General features: G+C 45.3%; 8 protein-coding genes across 8 annotated transcripts; 5 read left to right on the forward strand and 3 right to left on the reverse strand.

The window, feature by feature from the left end:
* Positions 1–172: 172 nt before the first annotated feature.
* On the forward strand, positions 173–4,171 carry AGABI2DRAFT_209653 (hypothetical protein; the record flags this gene model as incomplete). Its single annotated transcript, XM_006455188.1, has 10 exons — positions 173–328; positions 391–514; positions 570–763; positions 809–1,238; positions 1,290–1,429; positions 1,480–2,106; positions 2,157–2,413; positions 2,470–3,698; positions 3,765–3,872; positions 3,922–4,171. Exons 6-10 carry the CDS (start codon positions 1,641–1,643, stop codon positions 4,169–4,171), a joined length of 2,310 nt encoding a protein of 769 aa, XP_006455251.1. The 5' UTR covers positions 173–328; positions 391–514; positions 570–763; positions 809–1,238; positions 1,290–1,429; positions 1,480–1,640.
* A 1,311-nt stretch (positions 4,172–5,482) lies between these two features.
* Positions 5,483–6,021, forward strand: AGABI2DRAFT_180399 (hypothetical protein; the record flags this gene model as incomplete). Its single annotated transcript, XM_006455189.1, has 3 exons — positions 5,483–5,511; positions 5,586–5,687; positions 5,748–6,021. Coding segments are annotated over exons 2-3 (303 nt in total), but the record flags the coding sequence as incomplete, so codon positions are not given.
* A 1,380-nt stretch (positions 6,022–7,401) lies between these two features.
* On the forward strand, positions 7,402–7,830 carry AGABI2DRAFT_75698 (XCL-like lectin; the record flags this gene model as incomplete). The annotated part of the gene is made up of 1 exon (XM_006455190.1): positions 7,402–7,830. The coding sequence occupies one exon, from the start codon at positions 7,402–7,404 to the stop codon at positions 7,828–7,830; it is 429 nt and encodes a 142-aa protein (XP_006455253.1).
* A 213-nt stretch (positions 7,831–8,043) lies between these two features.
* Positions 8,044–8,331, reverse strand: AGABI2DRAFT_121188 (hypothetical protein; the record flags this gene model as incomplete). The annotated part of the gene is made up of 2 exons (XM_006455191.1): positions 8,044–8,088; positions 8,140–8,331. 2 exons carry the CDS (start codon positions 8,329–8,331, stop codon positions 8,044–8,046), a joined length of 237 nt encoding a protein of 78 aa, XP_006455254.1.
* Positions 8,332–8,449: 118 nt separating this feature from the next.
* On the reverse strand, positions 8,450–8,900 carry AGABI2DRAFT_121189 (hypothetical protein; the record flags this gene model as incomplete). The annotated part of the gene is made up of 3 exons (XM_006455192.1): positions 8,450–8,565; positions 8,623–8,747; positions 8,803–8,900. 3 exons carry the CDS (start codon positions 8,898–8,900, stop codon positions 8,450–8,452), a joined length of 339 nt encoding a protein of 112 aa, XP_006455255.1.
* A 2,770-nt stretch (positions 8,901–11,670) lies between these two features.
* On the forward strand, positions 11,671–12,385 carry AGABI2DRAFT_239605 (XCL-like lectin). The gene is made up of 3 exons (XM_006455492.1): positions 11,671–11,706; positions 11,757–12,185; positions 12,254–12,385. The coding sequence occupies exon 2, from the start codon at positions 11,757–11,759 to the stop codon at positions 12,183–12,185; it is 429 nt and encodes a 142-aa protein (XP_006455555.1). The 5' UTR covers positions 11,671–11,706; the 3' UTR covers positions 12,254–12,385.
* Positions 12,386–12,736: 351 nt separating this feature from the next.
* On the reverse strand, positions 12,737–13,278 carry AGABI2DRAFT_194897 (hypothetical protein). Its single transcript, XM_006455193.1, has 3 exons — positions 13,052–13,278; positions 12,929–12,991; positions 12,737–12,868 (listed from the first exon to the last, which is right to left on the reverse strand). Exons 1-2 carry the CDS (start codon positions 13,239–13,241, stop codon positions 12,966–12,968), a joined length of 216 nt encoding a protein of 71 aa, XP_006455256.1. The 5' UTR covers positions 13,242–13,278; the 3' UTR covers positions 12,737–12,868; positions 12,929–12,965.
* Positions 13,279–14,312: 1,034 nt separating this feature from the next.
* Positions 14,313–14,829, forward strand: AGABI2DRAFT_194898 (hypothetical protein). Its single transcript, XM_006455194.1, has 3 exons — positions 14,313–14,535; positions 14,590–14,650; positions 14,710–14,829. The coding sequence occupies exons 1-2, from the start codon at positions 14,346–14,348 to the stop codon at positions 14,613–14,615; spliced, it is 216 nt and encodes a 71-aa protein (XP_006455257.1). The 5' UTR covers positions 14,313–14,345; the 3' UTR covers positions 14,616–14,650; positions 14,710–14,829.
* The last annotated feature ends 167 nt before the right edge of the window (positions 14,830–14,996 follow it).

Genomic DNA, 14,996 nt, shown 5'->3' on the forward strand with positions numbered 1-14,996 from the left:
ACTTACGACGAGCCTATATTCAAGTTAATAATTTTTTTTAAAGTGGATTATGATATGAATATTATGAGAAAGAGGGTTAATGAGATTCAGAAAGAGATATCTGCAAAGAAAAAGGTGTGTGTGTGTTCCTTGCGTTGTCTTGATTGTTGACAAGACACAATTGTAGGCGAAACAACCGGCAGATGATCTTGTTGCAGAAAAGAAAAAAATCGATGCAGAGGTAGAAGCAAAAAAGAAAGAAGCGAAAGATTTTGAAACGGCCATGCGCATGAAAGCAGGTAACGTTGGAAATATCGTTGGAAAAAATGTTCCTATCAGTCAAACAGAGGTAAGTCAATGACTTTGTGCTTTTTCAAAAAAGTACACCATATTCAAAAAGTGAATTAAAAGGACGATAATGTTACGTTGAAAACTTGGGACCCAAAAGGTTCTCAGGATGAACCTGCGCCCCGGGAGGGTATAATGCCTCATCACGAAGTGTTGCTTCGACTCGATGCTATGGATCTTGATCGAGGTACACTTTGGACAATCATTTGAATAAGGTTTTCAACATTGACGTTCTATTAAAGGAGCCAAAGTGGCTGGCCACAGAGGTTACTATCTGACAAATGATGGTATTGACCTCAACCAGGCTCTCTATTTGTACGGTCTCGATTTTCTCCGAAAACGCGGGTACAAGAAAATACAGCCTCCTTTCTTCATGAATAAAGAACAAATGGCGAAAACGGCTCAGTTGGAGCAATTCGATGAAGAGTTGTACAAGGTCGGTTTTGGGTTCTATAATGTTATGGGAGACTCATGTTTGCAGGTGATCGCATCTGAAGACGAAAAATACTTGATCGCGACGTCTGAACAACCTATCTCGGCTTATCACTCGGATGAATGGTTTGAAAGCCCCGAGACGCAACTGCCGCTGAAATACGCTGGAATCTCGACTTGCTTCCGTAAAGAGGCTGGATCGGCTGGGCGCGACATGTGGGGTATCTTCCGGGTGCATCAATTCGAAAAGGTTGAGCAATTTGTGATTACGGATCCGGAGAAGAGCTGGGAGATGTTTGATGCGATGATTGCGAACAGTGAAGATTATTATCAGAGCCTTGGGATACGGTATCGTGTGCGCGCGATAGTGTCTGGGGCGTTGAATCTTGCAGCGGCGCAAAAGTATGATTTGGAGGCGTATTTTCCGTTCCAGCGGGCGTACAAGGAGCTCGTGTCGTGCTCGAATTGCACGGATTACCGTAAGTGGACTCTTGAAGGTTTTGAATTGGTGTTGACGAGGGATCGTGCAGAGAGCAGGAGGCTTGAGGTGAGGTGTGGACTCAAGACAAAGGACCAGACGAGAAAGGTGTATGTGCACATGCTCAACGGCACGCTGTGTGCGACGCAGCGGGCGCTATGTTGTTTGGTGGAGAATCACCAGACGCCAGACGTAGGTTGATTTCAGTTTTTGGAAAAGAGCAGTGACTGACGATGCGCAAGGGTGTGGTGATACCTGAGCCCCTGCGGCCGTACATGGGTGGGCGAGAGTTTCTGCCGTGGGTGAAAGAGCTGCCAAAGGGGCTGCAGAAGAAGCAGGCGTAGATAGTTTTGTTTGTTAGCCACGTTAGACACAGCCACTGCTGATTTTGTCGTGAACTACGATGAACGGAATGAGCGAGCTGCCCAGCCACTCCTCCGCCGTCGAGGAAAAGCTCCAGCGCAAGGCGCACACCGCCTACGCACCCACCGCCGCCTGGACCCGCCCGCTCTATTTTTCCATTCCCGGTGTCCGCGACCGCCACCTCCGCATCCTCGTCCCCAACTGGGCTCTCCTCTTTCCCTCCCGCGGCGGCATGCTCCTCACCTCCGCCTCTGCCCCCGCCCTCTACCCCGCAGGCAGTCCTCGCATCATGCTCCTCAAACGCAGACGGGGGCCCATCTTCCTCCTCCTCGCCGCCCTCGCTCTCCTCTTCACTCTAGCTACCCTTCTCCGCAAGCGCGGCTCGCAAAACTGGAACGTCGAAGAGGGCTCCGGAGAGCCCCCTACCCTCGTCTTTCGCAAAAAAGACCTCCAGCAAATATGGAAGTGGGAAATCGAGAGCGGTCATTACCCAAGTCATGCTAACAGTGAGTTGTCATTTTTGTGTGATGCCATGAGCGTGTCTGAGCCTTGTCAGTACCCGTGCAAATTGGCCTGGAGAGCGCCCCCGTCAATCCTGCAATCCCAAAAAAGCTTCCGACGGTCAAGCCGACGCGTTACCGCCCGCCAAATACTCGCCACGTTCTCACAGATACCACTGGGGCTGGCCCCAAACGTGTTTATCTCGACATTCAAAGTCACCCTCCAGCGGTTGCATACCCTCCACGACCGGTCCCTGGTAGCATAGCAGACATGGATGAAGTTATGAGGCATTGTGATTTTGCTCAAGACAAGGTCAGCCCTCCATTTTCTACTTTTTAGGCTCTTCCCGAAATGACTGTGATATATAGTACGTCCGCGACTGCTTGGAAGTCCTTCGGATTGGTGGAGGCCTGGATAATGGCGAGCGCTTACGGCGTTCAAATCTGGACGACTGGAAATACATCTACGTTGAAGAACCTGACAACTCTACGACTCAATTTAACGAACCTTATGATACCGACAAGACAACTATGATCAAGCCTGCTGGCCGTGTCACTGACCCCGAAGCAGGTCTACTCAAAAAACAAGACGTAGAGCTCGAAAGCCAACTCGTTCTAGGCCCCACACGCGACTATCGTTCCTATTCTTCTCTTTCTACACCATGTGACCCCGAAAACCCTCGCTTATTCCATATGTTCTGGACCGGGCCATTCACTGATAAGCCTTATCTCGCTATCCTCTCCTTCCTGTTTACTCAAAATACCGGCCTCCATCTTAAAACGTGGCCCGAGGATGCAAAAGTGTGTCGACCGAAATTCTGGTTATGGATTAATCCTGGACCTGCGGCGGCTGTACCGAACCCGAACGCGGAAGCCGATATGATGAAGCAACTCAAATCTAGCCCCTGGGCAGCACCTTTTCTACATGAAAGGTTCAAAGGCGTGGTGGAATTCAAGATGTGGAATACGACTGACCAATTAGATGGGATTCCGGAGATCAAGGATGAATGGAGAGCTTTGCAGGGCAGTTTGTTTAATTCGGGGGGGCATGTGATCAGTGTGCCACAAAGAAAGTCCGCCAAGTCCGCATCGAATGTGAGTACTGCGAATGCTACTGTTGCCACTGCTGCTGCAGGACGTGGCACGGGTACATCAGAGGATGAAGATGATATTGTCAACCGTACCGGTTCCAAGTCGAGTTCATCCTACGATAGGCTATCCGTTATTCTTTCGGATATGGCGCGTTTCGTGCTTTGCCATAGATATGGGGGTGTTTACCTTGATGCGGACACCATTTTCCTTCGTGATTGGGAAGAACTATGGGGTTGGAAAGGAGCTTTTGCTTATCGATGGTCAAGATTGCCGAAATATAATACCGCCGTTTTGAGGATGCATAAGAATTCTGCGTTGGGGACGTTTTTGTTTAGGACGGCGTTGAAGAATGGGTTGGATTTTCATCCGATGACGGTGTCGAGGTATACGGCGGATGCGAGGTTGGAGGGGTTGTTGTTGAGACTTCCGGATGCGTTGTTTGATTCGGCGTGGTTGAATACGGAGAATTATCAGAGAGAGAGACCACCACAACCTTTTTTCACTGAGTAAGTGGAAAGGATGTTTTTTTTTTTGGTGAGGATTATATGTTGATGGTTTTTGTTGGGTTGTAGGTTTGGTGATTTCTTTGATACGCCTGCGCAGAATAGCGCTGCACCTCAAGCATTAGGATTCCGTGGTTTCTTCCGCGGAGCTTATTCTTATCATTTCCATAATTTCTGGTACGTTCTTTCTTTCTTTTCTTTTATCCTTAACTAAAACGAAAAAAAGGTGGAAACCGTTTGATCCAACACGGAATTGGCCAGACTTGGGACCTCGATTTCAAGCTGGTGAAGAACAAGCGAAAGCTGCGCTTGTGAAGGAAGGGAAATTGACATTGGAGGAGGCGGAGAAGGGGGGTAGGGATTTGGGGAGTGATAAGAGGGATTTGGATTGGTCGGTTGTGATGAAGAGGACTTTTGAGGCGTATGTGAGGGGGGAGAGGCCGAATATGTATGGGGAGTGGGTGGATTGGTCATGAATTTGCTTTCCTTTTGCCTTTTTGCCTTTGCCCTTGCTTTCTAACCTTGTGTGGTGGTTGTTTGGTGGTGGTGGTGGTGGTGGTGGGTTGATTACCTGGTTTAATGGAGAAATACGTGTGCTGATATAGTCGTTGTTCTGATTTTTTTTCTCCGCGTTCGTTCTTTTTTCTCGCTCTAGTTTTTAGGGATTCGTGACGCTTTTCCTCCTTTCCTCTCTCCTCTCCGCCTTTTTTTTTTTTCCCCCGTTTCTTTTCAAAAAATTATGTCACTCGGCTGTTTCGTAGGTTAGTAGTTACTACTACTTCATTACATATATTCTCCAACATTATCCGCTCATACATTATCATATATACGTACGTCTTTTGAGTAGTTTTTTTTTTTTTACTTACTTACTTACGATTTTACTCTCTGTTGTTGTTTTTTGAAATTGTGGTTGTTGCGACCGCGTCTTTTTTGGTTTAATTTTTTTTTTTTTTACGGATTTGGTTTTTTCTTAGGCTTGGCTTGGCTCTTTTTTTATTCATATGCATTTTCGGCTTTTTTTTTAGGATTGAGAATTAGAGTTTGAGAACTGATTAATTGTGAATGGGATTTTGAATGTTGAGAAGTTTTTTTGAAGAAGGGGAGGAGGTTTGTTTAGATGGTAGTGGGATTAAACCAATACTTATCACTACTACTACGAAATTTTACAGGAAGATATTAGACCAAGAATAAATTCGGGGAGTTGCCATCAGTAATAGATAATCGAATTGATCTAGACCGGAAGACCCATCGGCATTATGACTCTCCGCTTGAATTCCTACTTGACCTTTCTCCTCCATCCCAATGCTCAGCCGCCTGCTTGACCTCCCTCAGTACGCACCGCTCCAATATCCGGAAATCTGATGTGATCAAATGTTGGAGCTTCTGCTATTCAAAACCAGCGCAGTTTGATACCGCAGTTTGATAGATTAGTATCAAAAGAACCACGGGTCTTCTCTTGACTCCAATACACAGTTATTTCAGGGTTCGAAGAGTGATTTGACAGAGGTGTACTTATGGGATAAAATGAACTTCGGTTCCGAGTGCTATTATTATCTGGTAGAAAAGCCTCTTTCATGGCTTTCACGGTTTTTGAAAAAAAAGCTTGCGTCTCTACTTTTTTTTTACTATGCCAACCGTTGAGTCGTTTTTGTTCCGACTTGTTTCTCTTGGGGTACTGATGGATCTTTTGATCGATTTAGGACTTGACTGGATTTGAAACGAGCGGCTATGATGCGATTTTTGAAGATTACGAGTTGGAATCCTTTGTGGTCTCGACGACGCCTGTGCTTGACAGAAATCCTCCTATTCACCATTGGTAAAACACCCTGTCTGACCGTTTAGCTTTATGTAAATTTGACTGACTGGGTATTTTTCCATTTTACTATTTAGGCGTGCATCGGCGCTCTACAAACATAACGGGGAAATATATTCCACTGTACTCGAAGCAGGTACTAAACCAGGAATGGAGTTCCCTTGCAATATGGTGATAAGGTCATTCAATACTCGGAGTTTTACGCTGAACCCATAAATCTAACGTGTCATTATTAACAGCGTCACTAACGAGGACATAGCTATGGTCCCCGAAGCCACCATCCAATGGGTGTGCGATTCCTTCTCCGACAAAAACCCCCGCGTCACTCTAAAACAAATTCTCGAAATAATGGTATTTTACAAAATGCACGCTTTCAAGTCTGATAAGAAAGGGTATGGATGTTTGACTTGGGTTAGTGGTTTGTTGATTGTTTTGGAGATGCATGGTGTTCTTCCTGCTGGATCGTATGAGGAAGTGAAGAAGGTAGCGGAGAATGCTAGGTTGGGTGGTCAGGTTCCTAGTGATTTTAATGACACTAGGAATGCGGATTTTATCTATCCTGGTATATTCTGAGATTAGCTTAGAAGTCTTTTTAGAAAACAAAGGCAGACTCGAGAATGTGTGAGACTGGTCACGGTGAGTGTTTACGCTGAGGCGGCGGAGATACCCCTTTCTTCGCGTTGCTCATATCTTCCTGACCTTCTGGCACCAGATTCAAATTGCTTTATATGAGACTTACCCAGGTGACAACTGTCGTGAGTATGTAAAAAGGTCGTGCGCGTACAGTTCTACTTAAAGAAGCACACGTTCTTGTCTGATTACGATGTACCCCGGTTACAACAGAAATTATCCAATCATGCCCGAGTGCACTCTGAAATAAGATTTAATTAATTCTCTCGCCGACATATCGTAGGGCATAGAAAACAATGCTCACCAGCCTGAGACTCATGAAATGGTGTACTGTGTGGGGCTAGCTTAATGGAAGCAGGTGCAAGTACCGTCCCGGACATATGCCATACAGAAGTCATGAATGGAAGCAGCGAACGTGCAGACAAGGTCAGGTTGGGTGATCGAGTTCCTGGAGATTTAAATGACACCGGGAATGCGGACTTTGTTTACCCCGGAGTGTTTTGAGATCAAACTTATATTTTGGAAGATTCGCATAAAGCAGAGCTACAATTTTCTTCCGTGTTATTATTCATACTTTTCCTGAACCTATTATTGAATATCTGCCAGTAGTGCTATCGATAACCTTCAATTGGTGATCGAAGTAGACAAGATAGTAGGGTGTCGGCTTTTATATGGCTTTAGACAATGAGTTCGTGACTGGTCTTCCATCACTTTGAACTTTTTGTCTGCCACGGTTTTCAGAGTACTGGCAGGCAACTTGGAAGAATCTAGAACAGGACGATTGCACCCTCGACTCGGATTTCCATGAGCTGAACATATTTGGTCCTGGCACTGGTCACCGACTCAAATTCTTCACCGCCCATATTTGAAGGTCTGAAGCCACAAGTACTCATTCGAGTCTACCGGGTCATGGAAACAGTGTAGCGCTTGATGCGGAATAAATTCAATGTAATTATATAATTAAGCTAGGCACTCGATCTATAATTAACACATACTACTACACCGAAGTACGGGTGTTGATGGATGCTGGACGCTTCGTCTCATAGATATGCCCAAGCATCCTTCATGTCATGCTCAAATTATGCTACTCGTAGATATGTTTAACTGCGCCCGCACGGGCTATCTAATATAGATATATAATGATGTTCACTGCTCATGAGTACATCAGTGGATTATATCCTCTTACAAGCGACTCACCTGCTACACTAACCCAGTAAATATATTTCTCTTTCACTGTTTCAACAAACTCATAACATTGAATAGATGTCTTACACCGTCACCGTTCGCGTCTACCAGACCAACCCCAATACCTTCTTCCGTCGTGTTGAAGAAACCGTCTGGAAGTATGCTAATGGCGGTACTTGGGATGAGGCGAAAGGTGAATATGTTCTGACCATGGGAGGTAGCGGAACCTCTGGTTCTCTCCGCTTTATCTCTGACACTGGCGAGAGATTCGTGGCGACGTTTGGTGTTCACAACTACAAGCGTTGGTGCGACATTGTTACCGACTTGACTGATGAACAAACGGCGCTCGTTATCAATCAAGAGTACTACGGTGTCCCTGAAAGGGACCAGGCAAGGGAGAGACAGTTGGAGAGTTACAATGTCTCCAATGCGAAGGGCAGGAACTTTGCCGTCAAATATACCATTACTGGCGGGAACCATCTCAAGGCCAATCTCATCATCGGATAAGTAAGTATGGCCCTGCGGTTCGTTAATGTCACTAATCTTTTTCATCTTGCCTTAGGTGTGCAATCCACCAACCGGCTCAGAAACCTTGAATGTACATTGTACAGCGACTTGTTTTGAAAGGGCTCCTGTAGTGTTTCCAGATAGTGAATTCTATGCGAATTGAATTACAAAAATATATGTTGTCCAGTGCTCGTGACACATCAGCAGGCTGAATCAGGCTACGAGTCCTCGAGCATTCATCATCTGCTTGATGAGGTTCTGGCGACAAGGATCAGCTAGATTTGGGCATGAATATCGAGGAGAACGCACTCTTATGCCCTCATCCCCAATTTGAGCCAGATGTGAGTCCATGTTGTACTCTCCTTCCCGGTACTTGAATAGCTGACTCAGACTTAATAGAGGCACTCCTTCGAGAAATAGCTCTGCGATTACGCAACCAGTGCTGAAGCAGTCCATGGCTTCGGTGACCTTCCCATCTCGCTTACCTTCAAGCTCGCCCATCGCGATTCTTGACTTTTTCGAACTGATCTCTGGGTTGTCCACAGCAGTGAAGAATCGTTCTGGCGCAATGTAGCACGTTCGACGTCCGGAAGTGTCGAAAAATCGGCGGGATCATCCATCAATCATAGAGGTTGCTCGCGAGCCATTGTCGAATGACATAACCAGCCTTCTCAGTTTCAACGAAAGCTTGGTAGTTGTATACATTGGCAATGTCAGCCAATGCTTCCTTCTCAACTAGAGGATGCAGTGAATCAATTTCGGATAGAAAGCTCATGCAACGAATGGTCCAACCTTTGAGGCGTCGATGATATGTTCTCAGAGAGAGACCTGGATCTGGTTTAATAAACACTTTGACGACTAAGAAGCCATTCCGATGGCGACACTTGACTATCTTCAAGAAACGCGCTGAACCAAGACTGAAGCACTAGAATGAGTATCTCGCTGGGACGTAAGTAGTAGGATGTCATGCACCTCTTGTCATATACAATATCTCCACCGAGTTCAGCGACGAACGAATCCAGGGCACCCGAAGTGCGAGTAAGATTGAAGCCGGAGTGTGTATTGCCCATTTGGACTTTTGACTACAATTCAGGGCTTTAACATAGTGGGGCGAGGCCAAAGCGAAGTCGAAGTGAATAAACGTGATTCACCTAACTGGGTTATCCATCACAATCCTGTTTGCCTCAGTTAGCCACGTCTTACCCGCGACCACCACCTCTGACATTCGATTTTCCTCTTACCTACTCAGAGGATACGATTTCTATGGTGCTCGGCAGACACAGGACTAGCACTTGACTCGGACCATGGAGTATATATCCATACGGGTGTTCCCCCGGGACGGCCATCGCGAGACTATCAGGGGTTGCGAATGTAAAGCTTACCTGTCAAACTTATCCAACCCATACCTCCCGAATTTTAATCAGGGATCATGTTAATGATCTTGTCACCATCCCTGAAGTCAGCAGCAAACACGAGGTTGGCCACATGCGAGTCGCCCGCGGGCCCATCCATCTGTATCATCGGGAATAGTCCTATTAATTTAGAAAGAGGCAACGAGTATGGCGTAAAGCTTCCTATGGAAACCATGAAAGCCTAGAATTCCCAAGGTTACGACGAGATATCCATAGGACCACATACTATCAACTTCTGGGAATCTTATCGCGACGATATACAAAACCAATTCCACTCTTGACTTGAATACAGCCTCAATGTTTGCGAATGACAAAGCCTGACCTGTTTTCAGGAGATTCGGGGCCCCGCGCTATAAAGATCCTTCAATAGACAACAAACGCCTGTTAACTGCGATAAGAGATATCTTTACTCAATGCCGAAACCGCCCGATTCATCCTAAGCTAGTATAGCCAGGGCAAGATGACAGTGGAGACGACCTGGGTAGATAGAAGATCGAAAAACTAAAGTTGGCGTATATTCAAATGATCCTCTTCCTCCCATCTCTGACCATTCCTTTCAAGAACCCACATCCGACTCGTTCGTGTAACCCGAGCCGCCTTCTGATACGTTATCACATACTGCAACGCCCACCCAATCCATGCCTCTTCCAAATCCTCCATCTCCGACTCGAGAATACTATCAGCGCACAATTACTTCATCACTTAGGAAGCTGTAAAGACCGTAAGATGTGGAGTTATACGGAGTACTGTGGTCTTTCCACAAATCGGACTCCGGGCCCTTTCCGCCTCGAATAATTCTGTTGAACGTCAAGTATCTGATAGTTCTCGATAATGATGTTTTTAAATATAGGCCGGCCGTCGATTAGTCTCATGCAACCTCAGTATTCAACGATTCTATGAGAGCCTTGATCTTTATTGTGTTGTTAGAGAAGAGATACAAAATGCAAGGTGAAGTAACTCACCACTTGAAGGACGGACAGACTATCCGAAATGGTGGATGAGGGTTTTAATGTGCTTATAGCCGGTTACAAGTCTGGGAGTACTTTGAAGTTAACTCGCAACAGAAACTTTGAAGACCATCGGCGGCTTCGTTCCTTCTTCAACGGTAAAGTTAATCATGTTTACCACTTGCGAGATTTCTGTTCTCCATACCGTATCAGATGTAAACATCTGTCCCGCAAGAGTACTTAGACCGCCAATCAGATTTCTGCAGTGAGTCTTTCGACGAGACTTATTAGCTAGAATAGGAATATCTGAATCGGCCAGCCGTGTAACTTATCGAATAATTTATGTCAATCCTTGTGTAAGACAAACCCACATGAATGATTGAGCGTGATGGTGCTTGGCATCACCGTGTATAAAGAAGTTCACGTTCTTGTCTGATCAAGCTATACTAGGCACGGTTACAGCAGAAAACATCCAATGGTGTCCGAGTCTACAATGGTTTTATGCAACTTGGAAAAGCCCTCTGAAATAAGACTCGGATTTAATCAATTCTCTCGACATATCGTAGGGCATAGAAAACAATGCTCACCAGCCTGAGATTCATAGATTGGTGTACTGTGTGGGACTAGCTTAATGGAAGCAGGTGCAAGTACCGTCCGGACATATGCCATACAGAAGTCATGAATGGAAGCAGCAAAGGTAGCGGACAAAGTCAGGTTGGGTGATCGAGTTCCTGGAGATTTTAATGACACCAGGAATGCGGACTTTGTTTACCCCGGAGTACTTTGAGATCAAACTTATATTTTGGCGTGAAGATTCGCACAAAGCAGAACTACAGTTTCTACAGTTTTCTTCAGTGTTGTTGTTCATACTTTTACAGCCTGAGAACCCATTATCGAATACAATCATAGTACTATCAATAATCAATCCTCAATTGGTAATCGAAGTAGACAAGATAGTACGGTGTCGGCTTTTATATGGCTCTAGACAATGAGTCCGTGACTAGTCTTCCATGACTTTGAACTTTTGTCTGCCACGGTTTTCATAGTGCTGGCAGGCAACTTGGAAGAATCTAGAACAGGACGATTCAACCCAGCACCCTCGACTCGGATTTCCATGAGCTGAACATATTTGGTCCTGGCACTGGTCACCGACTCAAATTCTTCACCGCCCATATTTGAAGGTCTGAAGCCACAAGTACTCATTCGAGTCTACCGGGTCATGGAAACAGTGTAGCGCTTGATGCGGAATAAATTCAATGTAATTATATAATCAAGCTAGGCACTCGATCTATAATTAACACATACACCGAAGTACGGGTGTTGATGGATGCTGGACGCTTCGTCTCATAGATATGCCCAAGCATCCTTCATGTCATGCTCAAATTATGCTACTCGTAGATATGTTTAACTGCGCCCGCACGGGCCATCTCTTATAGATATATAATGATGTCCAATACTCGTGAATACATCAGTGGATTATATCCTCTTACAAGCGACTCACCTGCTACACTAACACAGTAAATATATTTCTCTTTCGCTGTTTCAATAAACTCATGACGTTGAACAGATGTCTTACACCATCACCATTCGCGTCTACCAGACCGACCCCAATGCCTTCTTCCGTCGTGTTGAACAAACCTGCTGGAAGTATGCTAATGGCTGTACTTGGGATGAAGCGAAAGGCGAATATGTCCTGACCATGGGAGGTAGCGGAACCTCTGGATCTCTCCGCTTCGTCTCCGACACTGGCGAGAGATTCGTGGCGACGTTTGGTGTTCACAACTGGAAGCGTTGGTGCGACATTGTTACCAACTTGACGGACGAACAAACGGCGCTTGTTATCAATCAAGAGTACTATGGTGTCCCTTATAGGGATGCCGCAAGGGAGAGACAGTTGACGAGTTACAGTGTCTCCGATAGGGAGGGCAGGAAGTATACCATCAACTATACCGTTACCGACGGGAACAATCTCAAGGCCAATCTCATCATCGGATAAGTAAGTATGGCAGTACCCTGCGGCTTGCTCGTTTCGTTAATGTCACTAACGTTTTTATTTTCCGTTAGGTGTTTAATCCGCCCACCGGCTCAGTAATCATGAATGTACAGTGACTTGTTTTGAAAGGGCTCATGGAATGTTTCCAAATAGTGGATTTTATGCGAAATGAAATACAAAATATATGTTGTTGTCCGGTGTACCACACATCTGCAGGCTGAATCAGGCTACGAGTCCTCGAGTATTCATAAACGTCCTTGCCCGTGAGATGCTATTTACCGCCACTGGTAGGTCTCGATAATGTTAATTCGCGACTTGACTAGTGGCTGCCAGCTGCTTGACCTCCCTCTACACGCCGCCGAATGCTATTATTCTCGGAAGAGACTTATTTAAAGCTTTAAGGCAGAGAGAACGTGTGACTGTTTACGCTGAGCACGGAGCGCGGAGCTACCCTTTTCTTCGCGTTGCTCATATCTTCCTGACGCTCGTGACTCGACCGGTTTGAGACTGGATTCAATTTCAAATTGCTTTCTACGAGACTTTGTGCTTGACTCGGACATCATCAAATAGTTGAAATGCTTAAAGAGGCACGCGTTCTGGTTTGATACAAGATAACTACGTTTATATCACAAATTACAATCATGCCCGGCAGATGCCCAGGATATCACGGAATTCGGAAAAGCATTCTGAAAGCGGATCAAATCAATGATCTCGATACATCTTAGTAGAGGTAAATAAATTCTCACCAGATTGGCATGGTTTGATGTGCTTTCTGAGATTACTTTAATGCAAGCAGGTGCAGGTGCCGTCTGATCATATATCATATGAGCCTTCGATTTACATCATTCAAAAGATGAGAGGAAACATACCGACGCAGTGGCCACCTTTGCCGTTCCCTTCCTGCTTGCAAAGTGCATTGCAGGCGTCTTCGGAGGCCCCACCCAGGAAGTCACAAATAAAGCCACGGGCTTCAAGTGAGGCTGGTTCCGGAGCCGGAGTGGCCATAGCAGTGGCGGCGAAGAAAGCAAAGAAAGCGACAAAGAGTTGAGTAGGTTGCATTATTTGAGTTGCTCGAGTGGGAAAAGTTAGAAACAATTGTTTTCTGGTATGATTCATATATCCCGAACAGCTTTTATATACCTTTAGATGCCCCAAAAATTCGCATCTGAAAACACAGTTTCCGCTACTTCCTGGTTTCACGTTGACAAGGGAGCCACGGGGCTCCACATGTTGTTTAATGGCTGTTCCGAAGAGATGACTCTGACCCATGAGACCAATTCAAATTGTCGCCAACGAACGTTAAGGTTTGTCCTATTTTTTTGCGTCGCCTCGCATGACAATTGGATAGAGATTTTTAACATTGGAGTCATGTTTCAACTAGATGTAAACGAAGTTGTGCCACGTCAGAATAGCGGCGAGACGAAAGATCTTTGCCCCAGCTGGGTGAAGGATCAAGACGAGAATCCTTGAACTGCCAGCACTAATATAATGAATCAAGACACTAAGCCACTATTCGGCCACCATTCGATGATCATCATGTGAACGTTCAGCCTAGCGTACAGGAATATGGTTATCAATGTTTTGTGCTATTTTTAGATCGTTAATCTAGCCACGATGATGAGTGTCAGCTTAAAGGTGTAAAAGTGATGTGCATCGTCGCTGCCTTATATTTGCCCAAGATAGATAAGATTGAGACGTTAAAGTCCAGGGGAAGAATAATTCGATGAGCATTCCGGCCATCTTCAAATTCGGGCGCAGTGGACCACGGGGCAAGTCACTAGAAAGTATTAGTTTGGAACGTGCTTAATGTTACTAAGGTTCAGCGCTCAGCTACGATGTTTGGTCAGTACTTAGTACTTCTCAGTCCGATATCAATCATTGGAGCCATGCCTAGTAAGACTTAGTTACTATGTAATTAGTTCAAGTTGTCGCCCGATGTTAATCATTGGAGCCACGCACACTCACCAGTGTTTCGAAATTGACAGGGTGGAGTATTTTGTATACAACATGTGGACAGAAGAATGAAATTACACTTCGAAAATAGTTACATTACGGTTTTCTTCGGTCTGTCATGGTGTTCAAGAACATATAAAAAATCGAACCTTCCAGCCAGCAAAATTTCAGTACCAACAACAACTTCTTCACTTCACTCAACAACAAACCATGCAACCTACCCAACTCTTCTTCGCTCTCGTCGCTCTCTGCGCCACAGCCGTCATGGCTGGACCTGCCCCCGCTGGTGCAGTTGAAGCTCGTGGCTTCATCTGTGACTTCCTTCCTCAACCTGCTGCCGATGACGCGTGCAGCACCGTCTGCAAGCAGGAAGGCAATGGCATGGGTGGCCACTGTGTCGGTGAGTACATAAACATGTAGCGTAGACGATTGATATTTACCGAGAGGTTGACAGACGGTACCTGCACCTGCTTGCACTAATTGTGAGATCAAATCGATCTCCATACGTTGAGCATGTAAGTTTTCATTTTCATGATGAAAAGACTACGACTTATTGTATACGTGATGATTACAGTGTAATATATACTAGTGGTTGAGAGGGGAATGTAGAATACCTTACTAGCTACTCCCAAGTTCTGTGAAATGTTACCGTGTGTTCTATTTCTTCATGATCATCGCGCGACGCCACGTACTTGAGTATTCTATCAACCTTGAGTCCATTTATCCGTCAACTTAAAAAATGCCTGAAGCTCGTGATATCGTTTCGAATTTCGCATCGAGATAAATTTTTATGCAATACAAAGATATATATATGCAACACAAAAGGTATAAAAAAAATAAATGAGTACGAAAAACCTACAA

This window comes from Agaricus bisporus, assembly GCF_000300575.1.
Source record: "Agaricus bisporus var. bisporus H97 unplaced genomic scaffold AGABI2scaffold_10, whole genome shotgun sequence".
In the NCBI taxonomy this organism is placed as follows: Eukaryota; Fungi; Basidiomycota; class Agaricomycetes; order Agaricales; family Agaricaceae; genus Agaricus; species Agaricus bisporus.